At 41.5% G+C, this 27,929-nt stretch overlaps 3 protein-coding genes across 3 annotated transcripts in view; 1 reads left to right on the top strand and 2 right to left on the bottom strand.

The window, feature by feature from the left end:
* Positions 1 to 3,599, top strand: part of plxnd1 (plexin D1) — a 55,745-nt gene extending 52,146 nt beyond the window's left edge. The window contains exons 34-36 of the mRNA XM_026331696.2: positions 1,227 to 1,367; positions 1,474 to 1,548; positions 2,574 to 3,599. Of these exons, the coding sequence (XP_026187481.1) occupies positions 1,227 to 1,367; positions 1,474 to 1,548; positions 2,574 to 2,690 (333 nt within the window). The 3' untranslated portion in view covers positions 2,691 to 3,599. The remainder of the gene's footprint in view (positions 1 to 1,226; positions 1,368 to 1,473; positions 1,549 to 2,573) is intronic.
* A 774-nt stretch (positions 3,600 to 4,373) lies between these two features.
* Positions 4,374 to 9,087, bottom strand: exorh (extra-ocular rhodopsin). Its single transcript, XM_026331698.2, has 5 exons — positions 8,387 to 9,087; positions 8,058 to 8,226; positions 7,721 to 7,886; positions 6,827 to 7,066; positions 4,374 to 4,719 (listed from the first exon to the last, which is right to left on the bottom strand). The coding sequence occupies exons 1-5, from the start codon at positions 8,745 to 8,747 to the stop codon at positions 4,597 to 4,599; spliced, it is 1,059 nt and encodes a 352-aa protein (XP_026187483.1). The 5' UTR covers positions 8,748 to 9,087; the 3' UTR covers positions 4,374 to 4,596.
* Positions 9,088 to 9,424: 337 nt separating this feature from the next.
* ift122 (intraflagellar transport 122 homolog (Chlamydomonas)) lies at positions 9,425 to 27,817 on the bottom strand. The gene is made up of 29 exons (XM_026331697.1): positions 27,684 to 27,817; positions 26,719 to 26,785; positions 26,539 to 26,623; positions 26,374 to 26,452; positions 26,200 to 26,276; positions 25,984 to 26,050; positions 25,754 to 25,900; positions 24,953 to 25,028; positions 23,850 to 24,041; positions 23,301 to 23,439; positions 22,613 to 22,815; positions 21,605 to 21,742; positions 21,186 to 21,350; positions 20,738 to 20,935; positions 20,444 to 20,584; positions 20,113 to 20,166; positions 19,287 to 19,448; positions 18,178 to 18,344; positions 17,320 to 17,491; positions 15,952 to 16,054; positions 13,960 to 14,100; positions 13,735 to 13,832; positions 12,823 to 12,923; positions 11,561 to 11,726; positions 11,311 to 11,428; positions 11,115 to 11,243; positions 10,477 to 10,553; positions 10,187 to 10,351; positions 9,425 to 10,074 (listed from the first exon to the last, which is right to left on the bottom strand). Exons 1-29 carry the CDS (start codon positions 27,725 to 27,727, stop codon positions 9,988 to 9,990), a joined length of 3,558 nt encoding a protein of 1,185 aa, XP_026187482.1. The 5' UTR covers positions 27,728 to 27,817; the 3' UTR covers positions 9,425 to 9,987.
* Between the last annotated feature and the right edge of the window lie 112 nt (positions 27,818 to 27,929).

The raw sequence follows: 27,929 nt of genomic DNA on the forward strand, positions 1-27,929 counted from the left end.
TCTCCTGTAGGTCACAGAGACTAGCAGGACACTCCTCTACTTTTTCCTCTAGTGTTCACAGTGGCTTGTTTCCATGTGTATACGAGTGTGTGCGATGGCCTCGGGACAGGGCAGGGAAGGGTACAGGGTCTGGATTAGCAGGAGCACAGCAGGGGTGAGAGAGAGAGGTAGGAAACTAAGCAACGCTTGCTGTTTCCACGGAAACTCTTTCATCTGGCGAGATGCAGACATAGAAGGCCATGGGGTCACCGGGGGGTTACCAAGCAGATGGGCGAACAGCAGGAAGTGACCTTGTGGACAGGAAGAGAGAGGGTTCCCTATCAGAAGGAGCGACTATGGCCACAGCCTTCACACCAGCACACACTCACAAACAAACCCCATTACATGATGCAAATAACTCATGGCACATAGAAATATCAAGGTGCGTTGTAAGCACATTCACCGATGCTGAAAGCTGAGGCTGCCCGTGTCTTTTACCCCCTTGTTTTCCTTGTCCTACTTTCTGTCTGTCCCTTTCTCTCTCTCACAGCACACAAAGCTCCACACAGACTCGTCTACAACAGTAGTCTCCACTAAAACCCAAATATGCCCACAGCCTCTTAGCCCTGCTACTTTCTTCCTGCTTGAATAAGCAGCAGTGCGAGAGCCTGAAGTGAGTGTAGAGAAAGTGGCAGAGGTATAGAGGATTGGCTAGACTGGAATCTTCCTGCTCTGGCTCTGTTTGAGTCTTCTGTTGTTTGGAAAGGAAACTGTGCCCTCGCTCCATTGTCCTGTTTTAGGCTGGTTTACATAGGGCCATCAACAAATAACATGTGGTCTAACGCAATTGCTACATAGTACCAGATACTATTCCATAAAAATAATCTGTTAAAAGCAAAGCCCTGCATTCAGAATTTAAATAAGTATCATCAGATAAGTGTATACGAAGAACTACAAGTATTTGTTGGAATATTATGACTAATGCAACATTTTAAAATTGCAGCAGGCTGAGGTGAAGCTGAGTGTAACTGTTTTGTATTATGCTGGGAAGTTTAATCTCCAACAACCTATTTTTTTATAGGCTGATGGTATGTTTGTGAGCTGGAGGACAGTGTGCATGGAGCCTGCCCAGATTGGTTCACATGCATCACTTGAACAGAGCCACACTGTGCCAAACTAAAATGCGTATTAGTTCAATTTCTGACATGAGTGTAATGACTGAATTTTTTTTTTTCTTTTGTTTTTAGGACTCCCCTACCAACAAGTTGCTGTATGCCAAGGAGATCCCTGAGTATAAGAAGAGAGTGCAGTGCTACTACCAGCAGATACAAGAAATGGCACCTCTCAGTGAGCAGGAGATGAATGCTCATCTAGCTGAGGAGTCGCGAGTGAGTAGTGTGCAGAAATTTCCATGTGCTGGTTGCACAAAATCCTGCAATTACATGCAAGTCTTATTTTGGAATTTAGTCTAACACTTGTTTGTCTGTCCTGTAGAAATACCGAAATGAATTCAACACCAACCTGGCCTTGACAGAAATCTACAAATATGCCAAAAGATACAGAATCCAGGTAAGGGAAAATATTCATACAGTGCTGCTGTGTTTCCCTGATCTCAGATTTGGATTAGATTTATTACTCATGTTTAAACTGGCCCCTTTTGCAGCCGTAACACCTCAGTCAACCCTGTTTGATGTATTAAGTTTCACAGATGGGTATCAGTGCGTGACGTATCAGTGTGGAAGATCTTATGCATGTGTAACAGACTGTAAACAACTTTACAAGTTCTCCCCTATCAAATATCCTCATATATCAGAACCACTAGCTATTTTCTTTCATTACATGTTTTCAGAAGATAAACAATCAGATGTGGACGATCTTCTGAGTAGCAACCACCATTTAATGTGTCCAGTCCTCCATTTCCAGCCCTTTTCACTTAAAGCAAACAACATGCTGTTTACCTTCTGTTAATGCACCACCCCTGTCTGCCTAATGGCACTGTTAAGTTACTGCTCCACATCTCCTGTTTGGCTTTGAACTAGCCCCCTTCAAGCCGCTGCTGTCCTCCCCCTTGTCTCCTCACTGCTGTGACTATTCTCTGGAGAGGCTTAGTCAGTAGTGACTGTGCCTTAATGGAGCACCCTCATGATAATACCATTTAGCTGCTTTCCTCTGTCATGCTACTGTACTGACGTGGGCCAGGGGCTTAGAGTCTGATTCACAGAGCTCTGTGAATGGCCCCTGATTGCCTATTCTCTCGCCCCAGCTCAGTTTGCTCTGCCTGGTAGCACACTGCCGCTAAGAGCCCATAAATCCCACTGACACAGTGACAACTATTGGGCATGAAAAACAGAGCAGATGTGGGTTTTGTAAATATGTGAAGAGCAAAGGCTTTTGTGGTGTGGAGGCATCCGTGAAGGCAGGAGAGGAGGCTGAAACACTTCACCCGTTCCTCTGCTGCTCTCACTTTTTCTCTCGTTCAACTTACCAAGTCCAGGCAGGTGGCTGATTTTTTTCCCTCCACTAGATGCATGAATGCTCGACAGCCACTGAAAGTCATTTTTGTTGTGTTTTTCTCTTCTATCTCCCCCGGTCAGGTGGTGAATGCTCTGGAGTCTAATCCCACTGCACGGCGCACTCAGCTGCACCACAAGTTTGAGCAGGTCATTGCCCTTGTGGAGGACAACATCTATGAGTGTTGCAGTGAAGCCTGAACCTGCCAGCCTCTCCCTTTCTCCTGCTGACAGCTGCCTTTCTCCCACTTACATGGTTACTTGGGAATGTCTGCCATTGCGGAGTTAGCCTTCATAAGTGTCATTCTTTTTCCCAGACTGGAACAAGCGTGAAAAGTGGCAAATGACTAAAACTTCTTTCCAAGTATTATACTGTACTTTTGCCAAATGTTCCTCCTCTCATCCAGGAACACTGAGCAGTTTTCCCAAATCTTTCCCCATGACACGGACAGAATTCCAGTCTGGCTCAGCTATGCTTTAAATGAAAATTGTAGGAGCGTGGAGATGAGGCTTTTTTCTGGGTGTCTTTACAGTTACTGGGACCTTCCTGTACAGTAAGCCCTGGTGGCAATCTTTACGCACTGAACCCTTTTCTAAAGGGAACGAGCCAATGATGCACTGTACTGTATTATAATGTCCATAGCAATATTTATAGATGTGTTATAATGCTTTCAAGTGGCCTGTTCATCAGGATGGGTAGGAAGGACTCTGATACACTCCTCATCTCCTAAAGCCTGCAGCGTTCTCAGGTGTGATGGATGAAGATGGGTAACTTGTTCCCATCAGTGGTCGAAACAGTATGTCCCAGTGTGCTTTGCAGGCTGATGATGGGTTGAGGAGGAATGGAGAGAAAAATACAAATGACTAATCTTAAAGAAATCAGATGCAATGTAGTTCACTGGGAAGAGCTGCAGAAGGATAGAAGCGTTTACCAGTGTGCTTGTAAATGAATAAATATGATGTTGGATTCTGAGCGGTTTAAAAGAGGGAAATTTACATTTATGATAAAAAAATGTGAGCTCAGTATAATCTGAGGAGAGACTGTATTTGTGATGCCAAATGACTTGTCAAGAGTTTGTGAAATAAATTACAGTATTTAGGATTTTAAAAGTGTCTAATGATGACAACGTTTATTATACCAATTCTCAAAGTGCTTCATTTTTTTCCTAAAGGCATTAAAGCATAGTGAATTTTAACATTTGAAAACCATTAAGATTTGGCCTGCCAACCAAAAGTTCACAAACTAGCATCTGGAACTTCTCAAACAGCCTTGTAAATGTTCCCATAAAAGAAGAAAATTAAGTAAGGGGAAAGATGTGCAGACATTTAGGTTTGTTTTTATTGCAGGATACAGAACAACTTCCACAAGATCCTAATTTTTACACAACAAACAAAATAATCTCCCTGTTTCTCCCTAATATACACTCTGACTTTCACTGCATTCAAAGACATAAACATTTACCATACACACAGGAGGTGCCTCCTCCCTGCAGACGAGCTTTTCACTTCCATCTGTTTACACTCATGTCACGCTCAAAGCCAAGAGCAATCACCTCAGCTTTGTCAACATAAAGACAAGAGGGGGAACACAAAGACCAGAGAACAGCCCCTTCTGAGATTTCTACACAAATGCACAACTAAATTCACCTAGGAACTTATAAAATTAAAGCACATTTTCTGGGGATAAATTGGTGCAACAATTACTTGAACAAGAGTTGACATGGATGAAATCATGCAATGTAGTTTGTTTTTTTTTTTTGCTTTTTTGAGTAATGGGGGGCTTGGAATGTGTTCAGTTGGATCGTCACACAGATCGCCCTCCCCCTCCCCTTCCCCTTCCCCTTCCCCTTCCCCTTCCCCTTCCCCTTCCCCCTCTTGATGCCGTGTTACCTCTGTAAAGCCAGCTGAACACTTTGTGTGATTAAATGGATTGAAAATACACATGCTGGTTTTTGATTATATCAGAGGCGTGGTCAGGCCCCTGTAGCCAAGACACATGGAGAAGTACGGTAGGAGGATTGGACCATGGTGCTGCTTGCAACTGATGGGTCCCTTGGTAGTGCAGGGACAGATGGGACATCGGGGAGGAGGTGGTGTGGGGCGCAGATCAAGCGGGTGCCACCTGGCTGGAGGTAACAGATGAAGTTTGGGTTTTGGAGGCCGCAGCAGCCTCATCATCTCCAAAAGGATTCTTTCCACAGCACACCGTGGTGATCATGCAGTTTCTGAACTGAAGGCCACATAGAAAAAGAAATGAATCCTAGTTTACACATTCACTGAGTGATGGAAGAATTATTCAAATCCTTTACTTAAACAAAATCACAAATGTAAACAAATATTCCTTCTAATACTTAAATATGTACAGTTCAAGTTTTTAGGTCACTGAGTCCAAATCAAGGGTTCAGTAAATGTCAAAGATAAATCAGATGAACTGAGAATTAATTCAATAAAAAACAAAATCTAAAAGGAAAAGTGAAAAATATATATATATATTTTTGACCTTGTAAAGTAATGGATCGCCTCATCTCATTGTGCCAGTCCATTCCATTTAATTCTGTGTATCTGAGGCCAGGTCGCGGTGGCAGTGGTCTAAGCAGGGAAGCCCACACTTCTTCCAGCTCTTCCGGGGGGACACTGAGGCATTCCCAGGCCAGCCGAGAGACATAGTCCCTCTGCGTGTCCTGGGTCTTCCCCGGGGCCTCCTCCCAGTGGGATATGCCCAGAACACCTTCCCAGGGAGGCGCCCACGAGGCATCCAGAACAAATGCCTGAGCCACCTCAACCGGTTCCTCTCGATGTGGAGGCTCTACTCCAAGCTCCTCCCGGGTGACCAAGCTCCTCACCCTATCTTTAAGGGAGCGCCCAGTCACCCTATGGAGGAAACTCATTTCAGCCACTTGTATCTGAGATCTTTTCCTTTCGGTTATGACCCAAAGCTCATGACCATAGGTGAGAGAAGGAACTTAGACTGACCAGTAAATCAAGAGTTTCGCCTTTTAACTCAGCTCCATCTTAACCACAACAGATTGTTACATCTGTTGCTTCCAATGCACCAGTTTGTCTGTCAATCTCACGTCCTGTCCTTCCCTCATTCGTGAAAAAGATCCCAAGATACTTAAACTCCTCCACTTGAGGTAAGATCTCTCCCCTGACCTGGATATGGCAAGCCACCTTTTTCCGGTTGAGAACCATGGCCTCGGACTTGGAGGTGCTGGTTCTCATCCCAGCCGCTTCACACTCAGTTGCAAACTTCCGCAGTGCACGCTGAAAGTCCTGGATAGATGGAGCCAACAGGACAACATCATCTGCAAAAAGCAGAGATGAAATCCTGTGGTCCCTGAACTGGACTCCCTCTGGCGCCTGGCTGAAATTCTGTCCATGTCCAATGAACAGTTCCGGTGACAAAGGGTAGCTCTGCTGGAGCCTGACATGCACTGGGAACAGGTCTGACTTACTGCTGACAAGGCGAACAAAGCTCATGCTCTGTTTGTACAGACACCGGACAGCCCTTAGCAAAGGGCCCCGGACCCCAAACTCTTGGAGCACCTCCCACAGGATGTCATGAGAGACACGGTCGAATGCCTTCTCCAAGCACATGTAGACTCGTTGGGCAATCTCCCATGAACCCTTGAGAACCCTGGAGAGGGTATAGAGCTGGTCCAGCGCTCCCCAACCAGGACGAAAACCACATTGTTTCTCCTGAATCTGAGGGTCTACTCTGCAGTATCCAAGACAGCCCAGTGACGGGTCTGACTAAGAGCGCTTCAAAAGCCTCTTGTGGATAAATGGAGATCAAGGGCCATGACATCGCCTGGCATGGCGGAGCCAGGGCCCCACCCCGGAGCCATGGTCTGGGGTTGGGGTTTTGCAGGCAAGCGCCCGGTGGCCGGGTCTCCCACCTGGGACCGTCCTCCTCTGGATCCACCACCCGCAGGAGGAGCCGTAAGGAGGTTGGTGCGCTGTGTATCGGGTGGTGGTCCAAGGCAGGGGCCTAGAAAAACCCAATCCCTGGAAACTGAAATTGGCTCTCTTTTTGCCTTGAAGAATTATTAAACCAATATTTTGTGATTAGAGTCTTTTGAATGTAAAATGCTAATCTGAAAAATCCTGCTGCATAGAAAAGTACAATATTTAACTCTGAAAGGTTGAGTGGAATCATCAAAAAGCATAAGTTGGGAATACTTACATTATAATTACATTTTAAAGTACAATATAAAGTGTCCTTAAGCACAGTATTTCATTTTCACCACGTCCTGCACTAAAGCTCTCCTTTACACACGCACACACACACACACACACACACAAAATAACCAAATTAGGATATTTGCTTCACATACCTGTCTGTTTAGCAGAATGTAGATGACAGGGTTGTACAGAGCAGCACTCTTGGCGAAGAATGCTGGAGCAGTCATGAACACTGGTCCGAACTGAGCTCCCTGATTGGCAAAGATGTACCAAGCCACACTGGCGTAGGGCACCCAGCACACCAGGAAGGAGATCACCATGACAATAACCATCCGTGTCACTTCTTTCTCTGCCCTCTGGGTGGTTTCAGACTCCTGCTGCTGGGCTGCAGCCTAAACAGAGACCATCGTAGCTTATTAAAGGACTAATAGGGAATGTACATGTAAACAAAATAGCCAACCTATAAATAAAAAAACAAAAACTCAAAAAACACAAACTGAGTGACAGTACTCAATGGAATAACAATAGAAATAAGCCAAATCAATAAATTAGTCATAGATTCTCATACTGATGAAGGTTTGCTTACATCTGTAATGGTTTCATAAACAACAGTAAAACAAACAGCTTGACATTCATTCATTAAGCCAAACTAATTATATAGACAAATATATCTAATTCATGTGTGAAAAAAATATACACTGAGTCTATAAGAATAAAAAAGTGTGCTTTGTCAGAAGAATTGCATTACTTTTTAATTACAACTGCTAATACATCATCAGTGTTTTTATATATTATTAATGAGGGTGCTGAGCAGACAGACTGCCCTTCAGCTGGAGGACCTGGGTCTAGGCTGCCATGCTGACAATAAGCTACCCTCCTGAAGTGTCCTTGAGCCATTAAATCCCTCACATCTCCAGAGACCCTGCTCTGTGATACTCTAACCTCCTTGTGCAGAGAAGAAATGTAAAAAGAAAAAAAGGATATATACTGTATATAAGGCATTACATCTTTATAATAAATACTGAATCTGGCTGTGGTGTTCTTACCGCTCGTACAGTGCAGAGCAGGCGACTGTAGCAGAAGAAAATGATGAAGAGGGGAATAGAGAAATGGAGGACAAACATATAGATGACAAATGAGGTGTTGTTGATCTCAGGCTTGGGAGTGTAGTAGTCAATTCCACAGGAACACTGCATTCCCTCTGGGATGTACCTGCATCCACACACATAATCATAAAAATTTTCATCAGCGCTATGGCACACAGTATTTGTTACAGTAGTGCTGCAAATAAATAATCTCTAAGGTGTTTTATTGTACAAATGATGAATATTTGTATGGTTTTAAAATCTGCCAGACAGAGTCTGGACATGGAACACACAGTACCGGGACCATCCAAACAGAGGAGGTGCAGCACAGGTCAGGGCCATGATCCAAGTGAATGCCAGGCCTGCGATGGCATGTTTTTCCCCAAAGCGGAAGTTGGTCATTGGTTTACAGACCACAATGTATCGCTCAATGGCCAAAACCACCAGAGACCACAGTGCAATCTCTCCTAAGATATGAAATGAAGCAGGTGCACATTGATATGAAATTTTAAATTATATTTCAACTCTAAAGTGATTAAAAAATAATTTTCAACAATTTGTTTGGATTAACATCAGAACAAAATTACAGAATAGAATTTAAAAACCATTTTACGTTGTCTGTCTTACCTCCCAAGGTGGCAAAGAATCCTTCAATGTTGCAGCCAGTGACCCCCAAGGTGAAATATCCATGCAGGGCTGTGTAGAGAGTGACTGTGAATCCCCCAACCACCATGAAGAGATCGGCCACCGCCAGATTGAGCAGAACGTAGTTCAGGGGGGTCCTCAGTTTTTTGTGTAAGACAGTGACATAGAGGGTGAGAAAGTTGATGGGGAAGGCAGTGATGATGAGGAACAGCATGTATGCAGCCAGAAGTGAATACTTCCAGGGCTCAGCCAGGTAGTACTGTGGGTACTCAAATGGGCTGCGAACCAACCCAGTCTTGTTAGACATGGGGACATAGAAGTCAGGTCCTTCCGTGCCATTCATAGCTGCTGCTGGCGATGGTTTTTCTTCCTCTGAGACCTTGACACTGGATAAAACAGTCTCTTCTCAGAGTAAGATACTAGGAAGAGTCTTGTTGTGTAGCTAATGTGCAAAGTATGGATGGATGACATGCAACATAGATGTGCTCTGCAGCCCCCTGAGGAGGTGCAGCACCTTTTAACATGCCGGTCGGATTAGGGGCGTGCATAAAGTGTTAGGAGAGATAGAATTAAGACACTCATTCGCTTCCATACACGTGCACACACATAACACATTACAGCAGAAACCTCCATTAAACATTTCCAAGGTGAGAGGTTACAGCTGTGACTATCTGAACCCCATCATTACTGTCATGTGCATCAAGGCATCGTAAGAATGACACAGGAGAGTAGGAGAGGAAGTAGGAAGAGGCCAGAGAACGAACTAGAGGAGAGAACCAAAGAGAATCTGTGATTTCATGTGTTTAAAGTAGACAAACTATAAATGCAATTTTTTTTTAAATAGTCCAACCCTTTTCAATCCAGCCTAATCCCTAACCACTGCATAATGCAGAGCACAATTTATAGCCTTAAGTCTAATCAGAGTCAGTGGAGCATACTGCTCATAGAATGCACTCTATTTCCCCAAATTCATTTTGACTTTTTAAAAGGGACGAAACTTCAATCACTGTACTAAAAAAAAAAAAGACAAAATACTTTATTGAAAATTGTTTTTCCTTTGCAACATTACAGAAGATACATTCTTATAACCAAACAAAGGAAAAGATCAGTACAGCATCAGTATATTAGCTTGTTTAATGCACTTGTTTGCAGCTGTACTGTGATGTGAATAACACGCTCTACTTAACAAATAGCTATTTTTTCTTAGTTTTTTATTAAACTTGTTTGAATTGTATTTTTTTACACTGTACATGGCTGTTTCCTTTACAGTGATCCATAATCAGTGACAGCTCTAGATAATCTGATCCTTATCTAGTCAGGGTGATTCGCTGATAGTGCACTTTTCTTACTTTCTAATGATCGATGCACAAACACTTGCTCATCCTTGAGCTCCTCTTGAGAGGAGAGCTTGAGAAACTGCACGTAACACATTCACATCAGCTTGACAAACAGATGTCAACATATGTTACAGTGATGTTACAGTGCAAAAGAAACAACATGTCAGAAAAATCAACAGCAAGATAAAAATACAGTTTTCATAAAAAATGAATGGTTTAAAATAGCTGCTCTACTTTTAGGAAAGTTCAGTTTGGTTCATCAATGGGCCTGCGACAGTAAGGACAACAGTTGTGTTTAAGCACCAGAAGCTCATAGTCCTCACTGTGAAACATCTAGAGGAAATACAAAGTTAGAAATATTATAACAGCCTCACATGACAAAAAAAACAAACAAACAAAAAAAAAAAACAGCAAACTGTTAATGGCAGATTATAACTAGCTGTACCTTGAAGCAGGTGGGGCACATCGTGATGCTCACGTCGGGCAACAGGGAGCGGAAGTATTCCCATTTGAGTGGCCTGGGCCAGCGTTTGATCAGGACGTCCCTCCTGCTCATGGAGCGCAGTACTGAGCGACTCACCTTGACAGGGACAAAGTTCGAGCCCCCCTGCTGTTTGGACACATACACATAAACACATGCACACTCTATTATGGACCCCATCCTTTCACCCTCTACAGATGGTTTGGACAGTTGGTGGAATATTAATCAACCTCATCTTTTCTGTCCTTTCTTACCTCAAAGCTCATTTTGGCTGTGAATGGGTCTTCCTCCACATCATCCAAACCATCACCCATCCTCAAAGTCTGTAGCTCTGAATGGCATTAAAGAACAAATAGCCCAGAAGGCAAGCAATGTATACTTTTCATACATTTCAACATCACAATTTTTTATTTGTTATTCTGTAAATTTCAAGACAGAAAACCCCTTAAAACATTATCACTATTCCAGGACTGACAGTATTCTCTACCAATCAGTCATGCCTGTCAGACACGTAATGGCTCTGGAAGAACAGAGCAGACCTCAGCGCCCTTGACTGTCTGCCGGCTAATGCAGGTTAATCCTTGCACTGAGGCTGTGGCTACAGCTCTTGGAGGGTTAGTGTCATTAAAATGAGACAGGAGAGCTTTGCTAACCCTATTAGCTCAAGAGCTAAGATGACTTAGCTGACAGCTTACACACAAGCACAGAATCAAGGCCAATGCAGACTAAACAGCTCTTAAAACTGTCACAAGGCGAAAGAGAGTCACGTGCTCGACTTTGAAGAGATGTGCAGAGTTTTAGGGCAAAAACAAGGACTCGAAGGAGCAGCAGAGTAAGTCATCTGTAACTTCATGTGTATTTATGTGCTGTTGCATAGATGATCAAAGGATACCACCATTATCCATATCATGCCAGTGTGTGTCTCTCTGATCCATGTTAGGAACTTCCAGGTCAATAAGAGACACAGCCTCCTCATCACTGATGCCTTCCTCCAAGTAGAACTGCACCAAGGGTAGCACCTCTGTTCACAAAGAAATCCATTAGGAACACAAATGAAGTCCTCTCTGGCAAGTGTTTGTGTTACTGACCGTAAGATGAAGCAGAGTAGATGAAAGGCTGCCTGCAGTTGATGCACACACTCCCCTGGTTGTTGAGCAGGGGGTTATTGGTGGAGCAGCGATAGCACATCATCCCCTCAATAAGGTCCTGCAGTAAACACAATGCCATGACTTTTAACCTACACAATAATGTAGGAGGTGGTACAGCAGCTCTAATATTCCAACAATGTCTTTGAACAATGTTTTAGACTAAGTTGTATGTACAGTTTATCCAACACACCTCGCTGTCGTGGAAAGGTTTGGAGCGAATGGTGAGGCTGCCCAGTTCTATGGACTCCTGGAAGCGAGAGGGAATGTGCAGCTCCTGCAGCTTCTCATAGGAATACCTGGCAAGCTTATATGCACCCAGTTTTTCACTTTGCTTGGCTAACGTATACAAGGTGTTACTAATGATCAGGTCAAGGGGAATAAATTTAAGAGGAAGCACTGGCAAAGGATATTGATTTCTAAGTAAGTAAGTTATTGTTTAATGTGGAAAAAAGTGCAGATTTATAAATAGCTATAATGCAACATTCATTCATTCCTCTTAATGAGCAGAACAACAGTTGTGCTAAGGCTGCAAGACTGACTGAATGCCTTAAAAGTAATACTGTGCTCATGTTTTCTGTGGGCTTGTGTGTGTACGTACACTCTGTGTGTTTGAGGTTGAGGAAATTGTTGCTTATTTGTATTTATGTGGAGACAGATTGTTAGGAGAGCAGCTCTGAAAGTGGCAAAGACAGGTCAATGAGTTGCAGCTGCAACAGCTCAATGCTGGCACTCCTCCATCACCTAAAACTTAACACTACTCCTTCCTTTCCTCTCTACTCAACTACTCTCCAACTACCACTACTCACCCAGTTCTGTTCTACCGCTGGGGCTATAAATGTATGCTCTCCTATTGTGAAAGATGTTTGGAGCTTTTCTGTGACATGGTGTTTCATTTTTTTAAACCGAGCCCAAAACAGCAAGCTACATCTATAAATCTAAGTTCAAAGTTTTTCAGTTTGGCCACAGAGGATCGCAGCTGCTCAGCCTGATTTCCTCCTCAAAAGCAGGGTTTGCCTAACACATACAAGCCTCCACCGTGTGTGACTACATGGATTTGTCTGTGTGGCTGTGGAAGTTTGTGTGTATTTTTTTCAAATTAAAGCATATTGTTTAGTGTGTTTATGTATGTATGCAAAGCATTCAGCAATCAAAGTATTTGTTTAGATGATAGAGAATGTGCCTCTTGCTGGCACCGTCTCTTCCCCATCATCACCCCTTTTCTCTCTCTCTCAGCAGCAGCATAGTTTCCGCAGTGGTGCCAAGTCTTCAATTTTCTCCCTACTTCGATCCTGCTTCCAACACTTTGTCACTGTTCCTGCCAGTCTTGAGTTCAGATTGCCATGTTTGTTCTTGAGTATTTTCCAGAGATGAAGGGCCCCATAATAATTTATTCTAAAAATATTTGCCTGATATCTTACAGTGTTTGGACTGCGTTATCCAATGGAAGGATACACTTTGGAAATGCCTGGTGGTATGTCCTTGGTGAGGTTGTTCAAGAGGAACCTGCAGATGTTGAAGAGCGTCTCTGGCATATGGGAGCTGAAGGGCTCATCCTAAAGATATGGAAGGTGAAAGGATTATAAAATGAGAGAAATGTCCATCTCTCCTACACCGCCTTTCATTTTTTCACCTTTTAATCTGGCCTAAAAGCAAGTAGCCCAACACTGTCCTGAAAGGAAATAAGAATTTGCTAAAGCAATCACTAACAGCACGTAATCTCAAAAGCTGAAAGTTTCAACCTATTGTGCCTGCCTGGGAGAGTTAAAGTGAGATATCGAGCTTTCCTGCTCTGGTCTGGATCACAGCGATGCGTCTGTATTGCAAAGGTGTGACCACAGCCAAGCTGAAAGCTGCAATAACCAACTGGGGACACTGACACAGCCCAGGTCACTCATGTAGTGCCCAAAACCAGGAACCTGGAACATACTTCAAACTGCATGTCTCGAAGTAGGTTGGAGCTAGGAGTTTGGAGTCGTAAATGAGGGGTCAGAGAGGTTTTAGGAAGCAAACAATATATCTACATAAATGGTATACCTACAGTATCATAACTAGCACCTATGTTTAGTATGTACATCTAAAAATGTCTCTGTGCATATCCTCATTTCTCCTTTATTCTGAATCTTATTCTTGGACTGATATAATCTCGAAGAGCCAGACCTCCTTCCTGTCAAACTCACAGTTGTCTGAAGAAATTTGTTTGTAACCAAAAAGAAATCAAATTGCATAGTAGATACTGTTTCCAGGGCTGAGCAATTTCAATTATTTGACAGGCAATCAGGTCTGCCTAGTGATTTCAAACAATCCTCCCAGTTTTGTCTGGCCTAGTTGTGCAAAATGATGGTTGACAAAGCATCATGTTCTCACCGTGTAACGCTGAATGGAGCGATAGACATGGTAGAGCTCAGCAAGATGCTGAAAACGCCCAAACTTCCTGAGCATTTCATCCCTCTGTTCTTCACTTTCTGGCTCAAACATACACAGGAAAACCAATATAGGTTTAACAGGAAACAATAAATGTCATCGACCGATACAGTAAAAATTTTGTGTGTCTACACATTGTGTTTCAGTGTATTAGAGATGAAGTCTCACCTCTAGCGATGTCCAGGCACTGAATAGACAGCATCCAGTAATAGAACCCTGCATCATTGAACCTATTCTCCACCACCGCATTGTGGGTAAGCTGCTCCAGGACTTTCACAGCTTCGTTCTGTCGTCCTGCCTTGTGAAATGCTAAAGTGTGAAAGAAAGATAGATGGATTTTTATCTTGTGCTCTTGAAAAACTGACAAGTGTTGTGGCAATCCTGGATCTGAAGTAGCAATCCAAGGTTTTTTTAGAGGGTGACATCTTTTAAAATTATGTTTTCCAGAAACTATTTCACAATTAAACACAATCAAACACACAAGTATTATAGAAACTTATTTCTCTTTAAATGAAACCTGAATAGGGAATCCTTTTTATTTTGGCTATTCACATAGCCATATGTTTTCACATATAATAACTAACACAAGTTTTTTTTTCCCAAACAAGACACTGTTCTTAAATATCAAACTCCAAAGTACTTTGACCAGTAAACATGAGCTCTATTTTTCATGTTCCTCTCCGAAGGTAATTACGAGCAGCTTTAAGGAACTGACCCCACCTGTGACCCTGCCCCTGCAACTACAGAAGGAGTCTGCTTACCTAAGTGGATGAAAACTACATTAAGTTGCTACTTTCCTGAAGCACTAAACACAAGCTGACAAAGACACAGAGTAAAGGAGTGGTTCTAAAGATCTTCTGGTCAAAGCTCCTAATCGAATACTCTTTTCATGTGCTATAATAATACATGAAGATAACAGGGTCAATTTAGGACAACTGTAATATCAGGAGGCAGCATTTTGTCTATGCACTTTATGTGTGTATAAAATTTGGTAGAGCCTCTAGAAATTCTTTTTGACAACAATGACAACTGCGATTACTAAAGATACTATCTGACTAGTTTCCTTATAAAGAAAAGGATCTGTGTGATCATTTATATCTTTTAAAAATGGACAATATTTCTCAAAATTGTGCCAGGGTATTTAAATGATGAGCACAACTGTATGTATCCAGTCAGTCAGCATAGTGTTTACATACATTTTAAATACTGGCTAAGTGGACAAGAGACAGACCAGAATCACTAGTAACACAATAGTGTGCCACTGCCTGACTAAAACAGGAAAATCACCAAACTATATGACCATAAGCAAGCTCCAATACAATCAGATCTGTTCAGTCATGTATTACATGTCGAGACAGGCAGAGAAGATTATGAAGGAGAGGAAATATGCCTGCTGAGATCATAATTATAAATCTATGAGCTGATTATAACTATGGTTACAGTAGGTAATCATCATCAGAGCTGCTTGTAGTACTGGTGATTAGAGCCATGTATGCATGTCATTCAGTTAACAGGCAGCCCAGCTCTGTTCTGCTCTGCTCCAGCAAAGGAGATCATGTTTTACAGTGGATAAAGAGAATCTTAAGGAAGTAGTGAAAAATATCTGCATCCAGCTCAGGCCAGGCTTTATCACTTCCATATGTAAATACTGGCAGTGCGTGTAGAATTTAATGTTTACTGAAACAGTGCTGGAAGCATACATTTTAAAGATGAATGTGAAAGCATACACTACACTAACCTGTATGCATGTTAGCTGACTACTGGGGGCTTGGTGAACAACCACGTCAACAATCAAAAGCGTTTATAGTTGTTATAAAAAGCCACACTGGTTGCAGTGATACTGTTTCACTATGGAGATAATAGGGCACATTTTCAGTCAGTCTTTCCTGAAAGACATACAGTATACAGTGTTAAAAGAAATAGGTGTAAGACATATGAAAAAGAGCCAGATCCATTTTACCACTGGACTGGAGAATGCCAATCACAATGTGAATTTGGTGTTCGAAGGCTGTACTGTCTGTATCAGGAAGTTACATAAATTCCTTAACACAGAACCCCTATACCAATATCATAAAAGTTTGGGGGGAGGAGAGAGGTTCTAAATTAATCTGACTCTCCAACACTTGCTTATTGGCAGCTTAAGTGGTGATGCAAAATCACCTTTTTGTGCTTCCTCAAAATGATCATTCTCAGCCAACCACTGGGCATAAGGCACAAAGACTTCATTTTTGAACTGGGGGTGCTTCTCTGCCAGTGAGAATGCCTGAGAAACAAGCAGATAAGAAAACATAAGCGAGGTTAGATGTTAGAGGTAGTACAGTATATGTAAGCAGTTGATGTGAATTTGTAAGTCCTACAGATTCTAGCAGCAACAAACTGACTGGGCTCAGCTGAAGTTAACTCGAGACATACAAGTTAGCACATGCTATTTAGAGAAACACATATCACTTTCAGCAATAACTTTGCTACAGTATTATTAATTAACCGAGAACAAAAAGTGAATGGACTAAATTGATTTTACACTCAATTAGAACTACAACTACAGCTTGCATGCTGTTTGAATGATAAAAGCTCTTGTGGAGATGTATTTGCCTGTCACAGTGACTGATTTTTCTCAATGTACCAGAGCCAAGAAACACACACTGGTCATACCATAAAGTAAAAGAAAGGAAGCATGTGTGTGTGTGTCCCACAGCTGTGAGCCTGAAGTCATTTAAAGAAATACTTTGTTTCAGACAAAAGTGGGTGAGGTGAATAGTATCCACATGGCCCACACTGTAATTCTGTCCCATCTTAGTGTTGACCTCATCCAGTGAAGCACATGAAACAGTTCTCTCAAGCTCTGCCTCCTTCTCACTGCTCACTTTTATTTAATCTATGAGGACCACATAAATAAAGGAATACTTCTTTTAACATAGCAGCAGAAACATGTGATCCCAATCTTATGTTCTGTTTGTTGCTCTTCTGTTTCAGCATGCAATTTGCCAATGTGCATCTCTGTAACGCCTTTAACTCGATTAAAGGCTGTAGATGGATTAGAGAAAAGCAGTATTTTCTACTTGTCTGAGCAGTATGATCCACCCTGATGGAGGAATGTGATTGGAAGGAGAATAGAGGTTTAAGCTGATACTCTTTCAGTGCAGTAGATTGTTTGTGCTTCTCACTGTCTAATCATCATGTGGGCATGGATTCAGAGAAATCCAAAGCTGGATGATTAGCTCTGGAGTGTGTGCCTGGTTTCGGTCTGTCAGTGTAAAAGGAAATTAGGCAGATGTATTGTCTTAATGTTTGCATTCAGCTGTGGTTAGTTTAACAAATAGACTTTTCTGAAGATCCCTGCAAAAACTGAACAAACCACAAACATTGCGTGGTATATAATGTGAGTTTCTGAGAACTCCAGTGGTTCATTTAGCACACTCCTAGAGTATGTAGTTCATATTATATTTATGTGAATGTCTCAGGACACTCTATATATAAGTCATGATGAACAGAGCAGGTGTGCCTTCTGTGTGCTTAAGTGTGTCAGACCTCTTCCCAGTGCCTGGTTTCCACATGCAGCTGCACCAGAGCCTGCAAGTCTCCCATCTTGGAATAAGTCTCTGAGGCATAGACATGGTGCTTCAGCTTCTTGAAGTAGAGCGCACATTTTGCCAGAGGCTCGCGTTCAGCCTTGTCCAACTTACGAGCGATGTCGATCAGCCTGAGTGAGAGGGAAAACTAGGAATGAGCACACACAGAGAGGCAGTGTGCAGATAAACCCTTAAATGGGGGTCTGCCATATCAAGCTATGCTCATGACCCCTAAAAGAATGTGAACCAGACAGGGTCACTAGCTGATTCTTTTCAGCTGGAGTGTTTGTTAAGCTGACCCACTGGTAGCACTACAGGAGGCTTACAGCACACAGACACAGGTCAGATTGAGTCACTGAGGATATCTGATATAACCAGCTTATCAATTTGCCTGGTTTTTAGACAACACACATCTCACATTCCCAGTACACATGTGCAAATGAAAACTAACAGAAAGGTAAGTGTTCCCTATTTAGCTGTCTTATCTGTAATAGCTTTCCCTTAGCATGATACAGATATTTTTTTTTGTATTTTGTCCCCATTTCTCAATGCAATTATTGGTCAATATCTGTGATGGTTTATCTGTTAAAACTATAAAGTCAGAAGAACAAAAAGTGTTCTTCTGGAAGTGTAAACATTTCTAATCATACTAAATTCACAGCACTGTCTTTTGCTCAGTTATGAACTGGAAGAACCCATTTAGATGAAAGTTAGGAATTTGGAAAAATTATGCACACAAATCTAACCCTGTCTCAGTTGAACATGGAACATGGCATTCTACTGATCTAAAATGCTTCATACAGTGACTGACACCTACATATCTGCCCAGCTTTGCTCGCCAATAATTTCTATGGCTTTGAGATGTTCTCCTGCTGACAGGTACATCTCTGCTGCTGCCCGGGGCTCCTTGCTGCTTTTAGCCCAGTCTGCCTGTTTGGTCATCAAGATTCGAGAACTCTTTGGGTCTGTTGCTCCGACAAAGTCCTGCCAAAGGAAGGACACAGTTACTAAAGTACCATTTGATAACAGAATAAAAGACAGGTAACAAGCAAGAAATGTATACAACAATGTATGTTAAATTTCACAAACAGAATCCTTATAGTAAACTGGAGAGAGAACAAGAGAGGTCCAGTCCAGACAAGCAAAAGAGAGCCACACAAAGAGTGGGCAGGTCGAAGGCCTTTCCCTTTGGTGTCCATCCTACCTAAAACAAACAGCCGGGTGGACCAGATGGTCATGCAGCCACATAAATATACAGCAGCCACATCAAACACGCATACAACCTGCATACAACCTTGCATACAACCTTACACACACACACACACACACACACACACACACACACACACACACACACACACACACACACACACACACACACACACACACACACACGAATTATGGATGTGTCATCTGCTCCAACAAAGTGAATGTAATGCTGATGATCAAAGAGTCCCTCCACACATAAATACAATAAAGCATGAATTTGTCTAAACTCCAACTGACCTCCTCATTAATGTATTCATGTATGAGCAGACACTTGCTTTAAATTTTTCCATTTTCCCCACTTCCAACTGTGACTGTGTGTGTAATTCAGCCTTGTGTTGTACAGGGATATGTCTGTAAAAGTATGTTGTGTGTGTGTGTGTGTGTGTGTGTGTGCGTGTGTGTGCGTGTGTGTGTGTGTGTGTGTGTGTGTGTACTGATCAGATGATTGATATGGCGATTTCAGTGATATATGAAGAGATGAAAGACGGACAGTAAAGGAGGCCATTTGAACACAGTGCAGGGCCCCAACTTGGCATAACTGTACATTATGAAGTAAAACATATGTTCAGCACCCTTAAAACATGCAGATGTTTCTGTCTGTATTGCTATGAAGGTATGCTGTACATGTGCATTTTTGTTAATTACTGATTTGATCACCTTGGCATACTCAAACATGCGCAGGTCAGTGTACATGCTCAGGGCTCTGGATTCGTGGCCGGTATGTTTGTAGAGCTTGGCTGCCTCGTGGAATTTCCCCTGGTAGGCATAGACGTCTGCCAGGAACAGCTCATTGTTGTTCTCACCCCGTTTCTTCCTCTCCTGCAAATCAGTCAGCACAAACACTGGTATGTGTGCAGAGATAAATACTCACATGCATATACACACACAGTAAGACATACGTTATGTATGTGCATTCACGCACTCAAAAAATACAGATGGCACTAAAACTATTAATTGTCTAACTCATCAACCTTTACCAAACTATTAAAAAAAAAAGCAGTAATAAAATTTCAGAAGAAATGTTTTTTATAGAAAGCAATGAATTTCATTTATTTCATATCACTAAAAGAAAGGATACTTTAAAATAAGTATATCACCATTTTCAAAAGGGAATATAGCAGGAGCATTCTGCTACAAGTTGAAGACTTGCCTCTGCTGTGCATGCAATGGTGTCATGTAATGTGAGTGTGTTTAGCTCTGTGTAAATGTTTGTTGGCATATGTGCACAGAACAGACTCAAGAAGGTCAGTCAGGATACAGGTTACTCCCTTGTTTAAGAGTGAAGTGTAGCCCAGAGAAAATCTCAGCAATTAAATGCATGATTACAATAGCAAATGAACTGCAGGGTTTTGTGTCCCCCAAAACTTTGTCTAACTTTGATGTCAGCTCTGGCCAGAATATAAATCAACTAACAGAAAATGTGAACTTGGCTTCACACAATATTGAATGACTTTTTTTTCTTTTTTTGAAGAGAGAGTATTACCTCAATACTATTGATGAGCTCCAGGTAGCGCAGGTCTCTGATTCGAATGAAAGCCTGAAAATATGAAAAGAAATAATACAGAGGACAGCCTCTTAGAAACTGAGATTTTGTGTGTTCTTTTGCAGTATGGGCTTCTCAGTATCAACAATGCTTTTTCAAATACTGTATATAGCTATACAGATAATGCACATGCTGCAAAGTGGTGGTGAGTATGTAAATGTGACATGAAGCCTCAGAGTAAGGCTACAGGTACAAGCAAGTTTCTATAGCCACAATGGTAAGAGTTGCTGTGTTTCATAAGTTCTTAGTGTCCTGTGAAGTAGTAACTGGCCTTCTTGGCAGTGTCAAAGTCAAGTCCCTCCAGGGCTTCTGTGGCTAAATCCCTCCAGTCACTGTCTGTCACACCCAGACAGGCAATCTGGTAGGCCTCCTTAAACATCTTCCTCTCCAGATACTGGTACATGGGTGCTGACTGGGCAGAGCAATAACACTATCATCAAAGAGCTTTGTAACAAAAAACTAATAGATTGATATGAAGAGGAGGCATGCTATCATTTCTACATCATGACCACACAGAACATACAGTATTTGCCTATAGACTATGAGCTGACAATATTCTACTCACCTGAGGCACTTCCACAGCTGACATAGAATAGACATGGAGACAGAATATCTTAGAGCCATTGTAGCCCACCATAAAGCCCTGCATCTTCTGTTGGTGTACAGGAAAGTTGCTTGCCTTGATGTTAAGGTACCCATTGCCAGAGAAACAGAGCATGTCCTCACACTGGGTGTTCCAGGCCACACTGTTAGCATTAGGCTCCTACAGGGAAAGCAGAGGAGGAAAAAGAAGAGTAGTTTGAAAATAAGGTCTACAGATGACTGCGGAATATAGATCAAACACAAGTACATGAGTAAAATACATGTGCACATATACTTAATGCAAATAAAAAATACATGCATATAAATATGTACATTTTTATTTCTACCCACTGAACCTCTGAAACGTATTTTAAAATCTGCCAAGTTAGGTTCTTGAGCCATACACTTTACCCTCCCCACTCCCTGCTGACCTGGAACAGCAGCTCTTTACTGTTGATGTCATAGACCAGGAGAGTGTTATGCTCATCCACCACAGCTAGTTTACTGCGGGAGGCGCTCATGTCCAGGCAGCGCACTGATGTTGACAGCTTCAGCAGTGTGATGGTAAATGGGTTGTCAACAAAAATCTTCAGGATCTACATTACAAAAACAATGACCAGCAGATCAAATCAGAATACACTGGTACTGATCCTAGTTAAATCTGGTTATAACAAATGTAAAGTATTAGACGTCTTTTATGACATTCAGTCCCATCTCATCCAAATAAATCTCATGTTCATCAAAAGCACATTATCGTTTATGTTAAAATTCCTGAACCAATAGCTTGTGAGGATGAGGGCCAGCTTTGAATGATATTTAATGTGGAAATGCATTTTTGTGAAATACTTACAGCTCCATTCTTTAACCCTACTAGCAGGCCCTCTCTGCCTGGTGGACCACCGATCACCTTAATGTAGCGAATTAGAGACTCCATCACCCATTCTTTTTCTTTGACACTGGTGAAGGACAAGCACTGGAGCCTCTTCTCCTGTACCAGAGTAGAGTGAGAAACACATAAAATACTGACTGGCTCAGTGTAACCAAATAATTCTGTTTTTATCATTTCACAGTCTGTTCATCTCATCCTTATGTTGTAAATGTCTACCAAACCTTAGCACACCGTTCTTTAAAACACATAGTTTGATAAAAAAATGACTTCATTTGACATGGTCATAAACAGTCCATATGACCACAGCCCATTTATATGGTCTGAAAGTATAAGCAGAGAACATGAGAATCTCTGTTAGAGAGATCTGAAGCAACTCTGTCACACACAGACAGATTTAAAAGGAAATAACCTCTGTGTTTCAGTCTTATGGTTACTCCTCCTCCCAACCAGTCCCTGTCAAATACGCAGACAAAAAGCAGAGAGGAACCCCAAGAGACACCCACTGGTTCAACACACTGTGGTCCTTCCCCTTCATACAACTGTCTTACTCTATCTAGTCTGAAGGCTGTTGAGAAGGGGAGTGAGAGAGTCTGCAGAGCACATGAACATCTGCTGCCTCATGCAAACTAGCAGAAATATTTGTGAAACCAAAAATGCCAAGATATTATCATTTTTCTCTGGGCTGTTTGAGCTAGTAGCAAATGGCTAAATAGAAGTTGCCTCCACTGCCATCATGGTAATAGTACTCAAAACTTCTCTGTAATGTCTTGTGCAATTATCAAGTATGTATTGGTGTAATTTACAAACAACAAGCAGTCAGAGGTAAGTCTGACAAGCATAACTGAAGAAAAACAGTCTCATAAGGTCAGAAAAGGCCTAAACAGGCTCTGATAACAACAAGCGAGAAATGTGAAATTAACAAGTTTAAATCGATGTTTTGGTGAAAATCTTATCTCTTGTCTGCCTAACCTGACACAGGATGATATGCTGAGAGCAGACCACCAACAAGTTGCATTCAAACTTCCTGCAAATTTTCTCCTTGATTCTGTAGTGCATGTCTGAGGAGTCATCTGAATAGAGCTCATAGATGAAGATCTTCTCAGGCAGCTGGATGGCAAGACGATTTCTGTAGATGGCGATTTTCTTCACCAGCTCACGGCACTTGATCCTTACTGTGGAAAGACGTAAATTAACAATAAATTGGACATGTGACGGTGACAAGGAAGCTTTAATTATCCTAGCCAATTGTCTGTTGAATGAGTCTGTTGTCAAAAATTTCTCTACAAATTATCCTGACATGTTTTTCTGGTAAGGAAATAAAACACTTCTCATAAATTGGCTGTCGCCTCTTCTTAAAAAGAAAAACATACATATATATATATATATATATATATATGGAACATCTGCTATTTGAATAACAGAACAGCATGGCTGCCCCTACAAAGAATAAATTGATAACTGCTGATATGACCCTGATAAAGGTGAGAAGACAAGAACTGTATAACAAATTTCTATTAAAGTTATAGGTAATTTGTAAAGTTCAGTCCCTCTATACTCTTGAGATGCTTTATTGCACATACTAACTATTATTTCCAGCGGCATTATAAAAGTTTCTCTAGTATAAACTCAATATCATATTGATCATGTGAAAGTTCACCTTTTTGTTCAGTGATGAGGTGCTGGACAATAACATCAGTCATGCTGTCTCTATAAGCATAGCGGTCCTTGTAGAGGCCGTGAACTGTACTGAAGATAAGTTGGTAGCAGGCAATGGTCCCATCCTGGCAGCCCAACACCTAAACAAGAGATAACAATGTAGCAGTACATCCTATTAACACCTCTAAAAAAAGACTGTGAGAGTGGGAAAATGTTCCTGTTGTTAAAAGCATCTACTCAGTAGAACTAAGAGAATCTGCCAGCAACCAATTCTCTCTTGTATGGCTCATCACTTTCAGTTAAATATAGTGAAAGGAAAAGCTGTAAAGGTGTTACTGCAAAATAAAGTGACTTGTGCAGCTAAAGAGGTGCTGTGTTATCACATCAAGAAAATATATCAAATGCAGACTGGCACTCTGAGTGTCAGGTCTGGGCTTTGCCAGTGCTTTGCATTATATTCTCATACCTCGGCTCTCACTGTGACACACACTATTATTTAGGGGGCTGGATAACTTCTCTAGACATCTGACTTCACAAGCTGTAGACCCACCACAAAGTTGGAGTCAGGCTTAACCCGGCACGTCCACACCCAGGAATTCTGTTCACCAATGGTGCCTAGGCGCACACCATCTTTAGTGTAGAGGGAGGCCTGTTTATCAGAGCCGCCCATGACTATATACTCGCCCTTGGAGAAATAGCTAACGCAACATGGGTCATAGGTGAGAGTCCTGTCCTTTCCAATCTGAAAGAGACAAAGAGTAAAGTGGACATTAATCTAAGAATAAAACAAGTACTTCTCAGATTTATTGCCCAGGGGTCTGGGCCAACACTTCCCACTGTCTGGGCCAACACACATCAAAGTCCACGGTACATTCAACTATCCCTTGGAGTGTTGGATGAAAAAATGGATAGACAAGAAAGTCTGTCTCTGGTTTAAATTGCCTCCATTGTATTAGTGTTCAAAGTGCATATGCACAACATCATATAAGTTGCCTAACTGTGCATCTGTTTCTTCTAACTCACAAAAAAGCTGCTTGCCAATCCATAGTTATTTTCTTTTACTGAAAACAATTTCTGGTGTTGTAATCAAAACAGAATGTTTCAAATTAAACAGATAAATAGGCTGACGACAACATATGAGCCTAAGGCATAATGGCAGCATAATGAACAGTGCATATTTGTCCATTACTACGGTATAGCCCACAGGAAATTTAGAAGTAAGGGGGACACTGAGGAGGCCAATTAAAAATAGAAGGATAACTTCCGATATACTGTTGTGGTTTCAATAGACACTGACAGTCTGATAACAACAAGAAACACAGGTCTCTAAACGCCATAAAGTTTCCAACATTATATATTTGGGAGAGACTGACAGACTCAAGTATTCATGCCTCTAATTTTCTGTAGCAAAATGATAGCATGCACACTAGGCGGATAGTATTTCAAAATGCTATTAGTCTTTAGTACTCCTCATGCAAGGTAATGAGGACTTCAGTCATCTAAATCTTTACCTTAAAGAGTCAGAGAAAAGTTTGCTGTATTAGAACATATTGCACCACTGAGACTCAGTATGCATGTATATTACCAAGTTACCATGGTGCTTGTGCATACGTTGCAAACTCTGGGCATTTATTACTTAGACATGATAATCACCTGCTTTCCACTGAGCAGATAGAAGGAGAGCTTCTGGCCCCAGTCTGCCACAGCCAAAATATCATTCTGTTCGTCCCTGTGAAAACAAGAAAATAACGCTAAGCACAAGTGTTCCTTTTGGCTTTGGCTGTTTCAATAATCAACAGTGAAACTATCCTTCCACTAGAGGACAAAGGGCTAAACCCATTTGTATATGTAACAGTGGAAAATAACAGACAGATTTACTGTATTTTTATTGTTTGCATAGTACAGTGGCTCATGCACCTCGCCATTTAAACATTTGTGCTAAGAAGAATTCAGCTTGTCAAACGGTCCATAAGCAAGATACTGTTCCCTGGCCACATGATCTGACCTCCCTGTGATGACAATCATATTCCATAAACCAGCCCAATAATAATATAACTGCTGGCTTTTGTCATTGTATCTGATTCCAGTCATTTTATCCCTCCCCTTTTGCATTCGGTCCTTTATTTGCATCCTTCTCATGTAGCCAGTAGGGCTCTGTAGTGTGAATAGCTTTGCTCCTGGCTCTGGCCATAGAGAGCATCAAAGAGCAGTAATAGCAGCTCTAAGGCATTATAATGCTTTCCTTCATGGACACAGTCCAACTACTCCTTGGTTGAATGCTGCCACCTACTGGACCCACACAAACCATTCACTTAAAATGCAATTCACTTTCATTAGCATAGCATTATTTAAACTCTTGGCAATGTGGATAAACAGTCCAAAAATATATGCAGCAATGTGAGGCATTACATTTAATTACGTGGTAAAGATACCAGTCTACTTTTTTCTACTAACTTAGAGGGGTTCCAGGCTATAGACCAAATAGGAGAGGAGGAGCCTCCAGGACGCTCAATCTTGACCTTCTCTTCTCCGTTCTTGTTCCGTATGCTCACTACTCCATTCATCATTCCAAGTGCAAGGTATTGGCCATCATTTGTCCACCTGCAGTCCAATATAAACTTTCAACACTAATGTGTCACACAAAAGTGCACAACTCTTACAGATAGTGACAGATAAAAACTTACCCGCAGCAGGTTATTTTGCTGTTCACTTTATGTTTGTTCACTGATTTTTGCTCCGGTGACCACAGACCTAAAAATGTAAAAGGTGCTCAGATGTCCAGTGCTCCAGGTGGACCTTCTTTCTTTTGAAGAAAATCTGAATGTGCTTATAGTATAATTATGCATAGTACAAAGCTTTAAAGACCAGCACAGAAAAAAACAAACTCACAGTGCACTCACCAAAGTCACTAGAAGAGCAAGAGGCAAGCTGGTGGGTGACAGGATTGTAGGCCACACATTGGATAGAGTCACTGTGACTAGAGATAACCACATGAAAAAGAAAATACTGGTGCAAAACCCACTAGAGACAATCCATTAATATTAAATATTAATTAATATTAAAGTGACACTTACATATATTTTAAAATACCCTCCAATTTAGATGTCCAGATAATGATGCTTTTGTCTGCTGACCCTGAGGCAAACCTTTTACCTGCAGAAGAATGTAATACTTAGCTATTAAACAATGATGCCTGGTACAGGAAAAAGTAATACATAAACGGAAAACCAGCTGAGTACCATCTTTGGCATACGCCACACAGTACACCGTGTCTTTATGTCCTTTTAACGGCTGGATAATTGCTCCATCTGTTGTGTCATAAACCTACAACATGGACACAATATATTCACATTAATAATAATCCACATATTATTTAGATCTGTCCCTTCCTTAGTCAAGGAAAATAAGACATGCCTTACCAGGACTCGAAGGCCTGCAGCAATGATGAGTTGGCTGCCATCTGGCTTAAAGGCAATGTCATAAACACTGCAAAAGACAATAATGGATTTGTGCTGAAATGTTGTCAACTGATTAGTCCAACAACAATTTTGGTGGTACATTCATTATTATTGAAGTCTCATATTAAGAAAAAACAACAACTCAAATGTTAAGATTTCCTGCTTTGCTCAGTTTCTTAAAACTGAATAAACTAACGATTGTTTACAAACGATTGTTTACAACACCCAGGGGTGACCAACCTTCGCACAGACCTGTAGCAAGAAGAACTGAAACAGGTTTTGACAATAATAATAATTTTAAACAATAAGCTAGAAAAAGGAGGACAACAGGATAACAAGAAGTTCTTGGCACAACCTCCACTTAACTTACTTGGTTACCTAGTAAAAGGATCTTAGACTTTTTTGTCAGTTCATGAAAATTATCTTTAGTTGTAGCTAATCCTAATAAAGTGCCAGTGCTTTGTAAAATAAGACAAATTAACTAAGTCATCCGTGCTAGTTTTGGAATCTGTTGTCTTGGAAAAGGTAGAAATAACATTAGCGTACTAGCTTTTGAGATGAAAGTGTAAGCTGTGTCATTCACAGCAAAGATGGGCTTTAACAACTACAACCTAGCTAATCATTAGGGACAGCTAGCTAGCCAAACACTAACGTTAGCTTGGACCGAACGTTATATATATACAAAAAAGTTGACATGTTGACACACCACTGACAAAGAATGTGCTACCTGAAAGCTTAAAATCAAGAAGTACAAGTCAAATTCAGTTTCTCTGTCATATGAAAACGAAAATTGAACTGCTATGGGGCTGATGCTACCCAGCGGGCTAACACTAGTTTGCATAGCAACGGTGGTTGCTAACCACCTAGCGTTACATCCCAGCACCATGCCGAGGATGACAGCGTAAACAAAACGTCTAGGCACTCACCACTGTTCACGAATCGTTTCTTTCCACGTTAGAACGGCTCTCATTTCCACCTGTTGATAGCAAAAATAAGTAAATGCGTTTTTTAATCAACAGGTTGTTCGGTCGATTTTTATACTAAGCTCCGTTTTCATGATTTGTTCGCACTGCGCAGGCTCAGATCCAGAGTTGCCAGGTTTGGCTGAAAAGAATTGGCCCGGGTCTCACCCAGCCTATGTTTATTTAAAAATCAACTTCACGGAATTCACG

The sequence above is a fragment of the Mastacembelus armatus genome, chromosome 7, assembly GCF_900324485.2.
Source record: "Mastacembelus armatus chromosome 7, fMasArm1.2, whole genome shotgun sequence".
Lineage (NCBI taxonomy): Eukaryota > Metazoa > Chordata > Actinopteri > Synbranchiformes > Mastacembelidae > Mastacembelus > Mastacembelus armatus.

Coding starts and splice junctions, on each gene's coding strand:
- exorh (XM_026331698.2), bottom strand. CDS start 8,747: ATGAATGGCACGGAAGGACCTGACTTCTATGTCCCCATGTCTAACAAG. Junction 8,227..8,386: donor ATTCTTTGCCACCTTGGGAG/GTAAGACAGACA, acceptor TTCATATCTTAG/GAGAGATTGCACTGTGGTCT. Junction 7,067..7,720: donor TGCTCTGCACTGTACGAGCG/GTAAGAACACCA, acceptor GTCTCTGTTTAG/GCTGCAGCCCAGCAGCAGGA.
- ift122 (XM_026331697.1), bottom strand. CDS start 27,727: ATGAGAGCCGTTCTAACGTGGAAAGAAACGATTCGTGAACAGTG. Junction 23,440..23,849: donor AGCCTGACTCCAACTTTGTG/GTGGGTCTACAG, acceptor TCTCTTGTTTAG/GTGTTGGGCTGCCAGGATGG. Junction 11,429..11,560: donor AACCTTTCCACGACAGCGAG/GTGTGTTGGATA, acceptor TGTTTACTGCAG/GACCTTATTGAGGGGATGAT.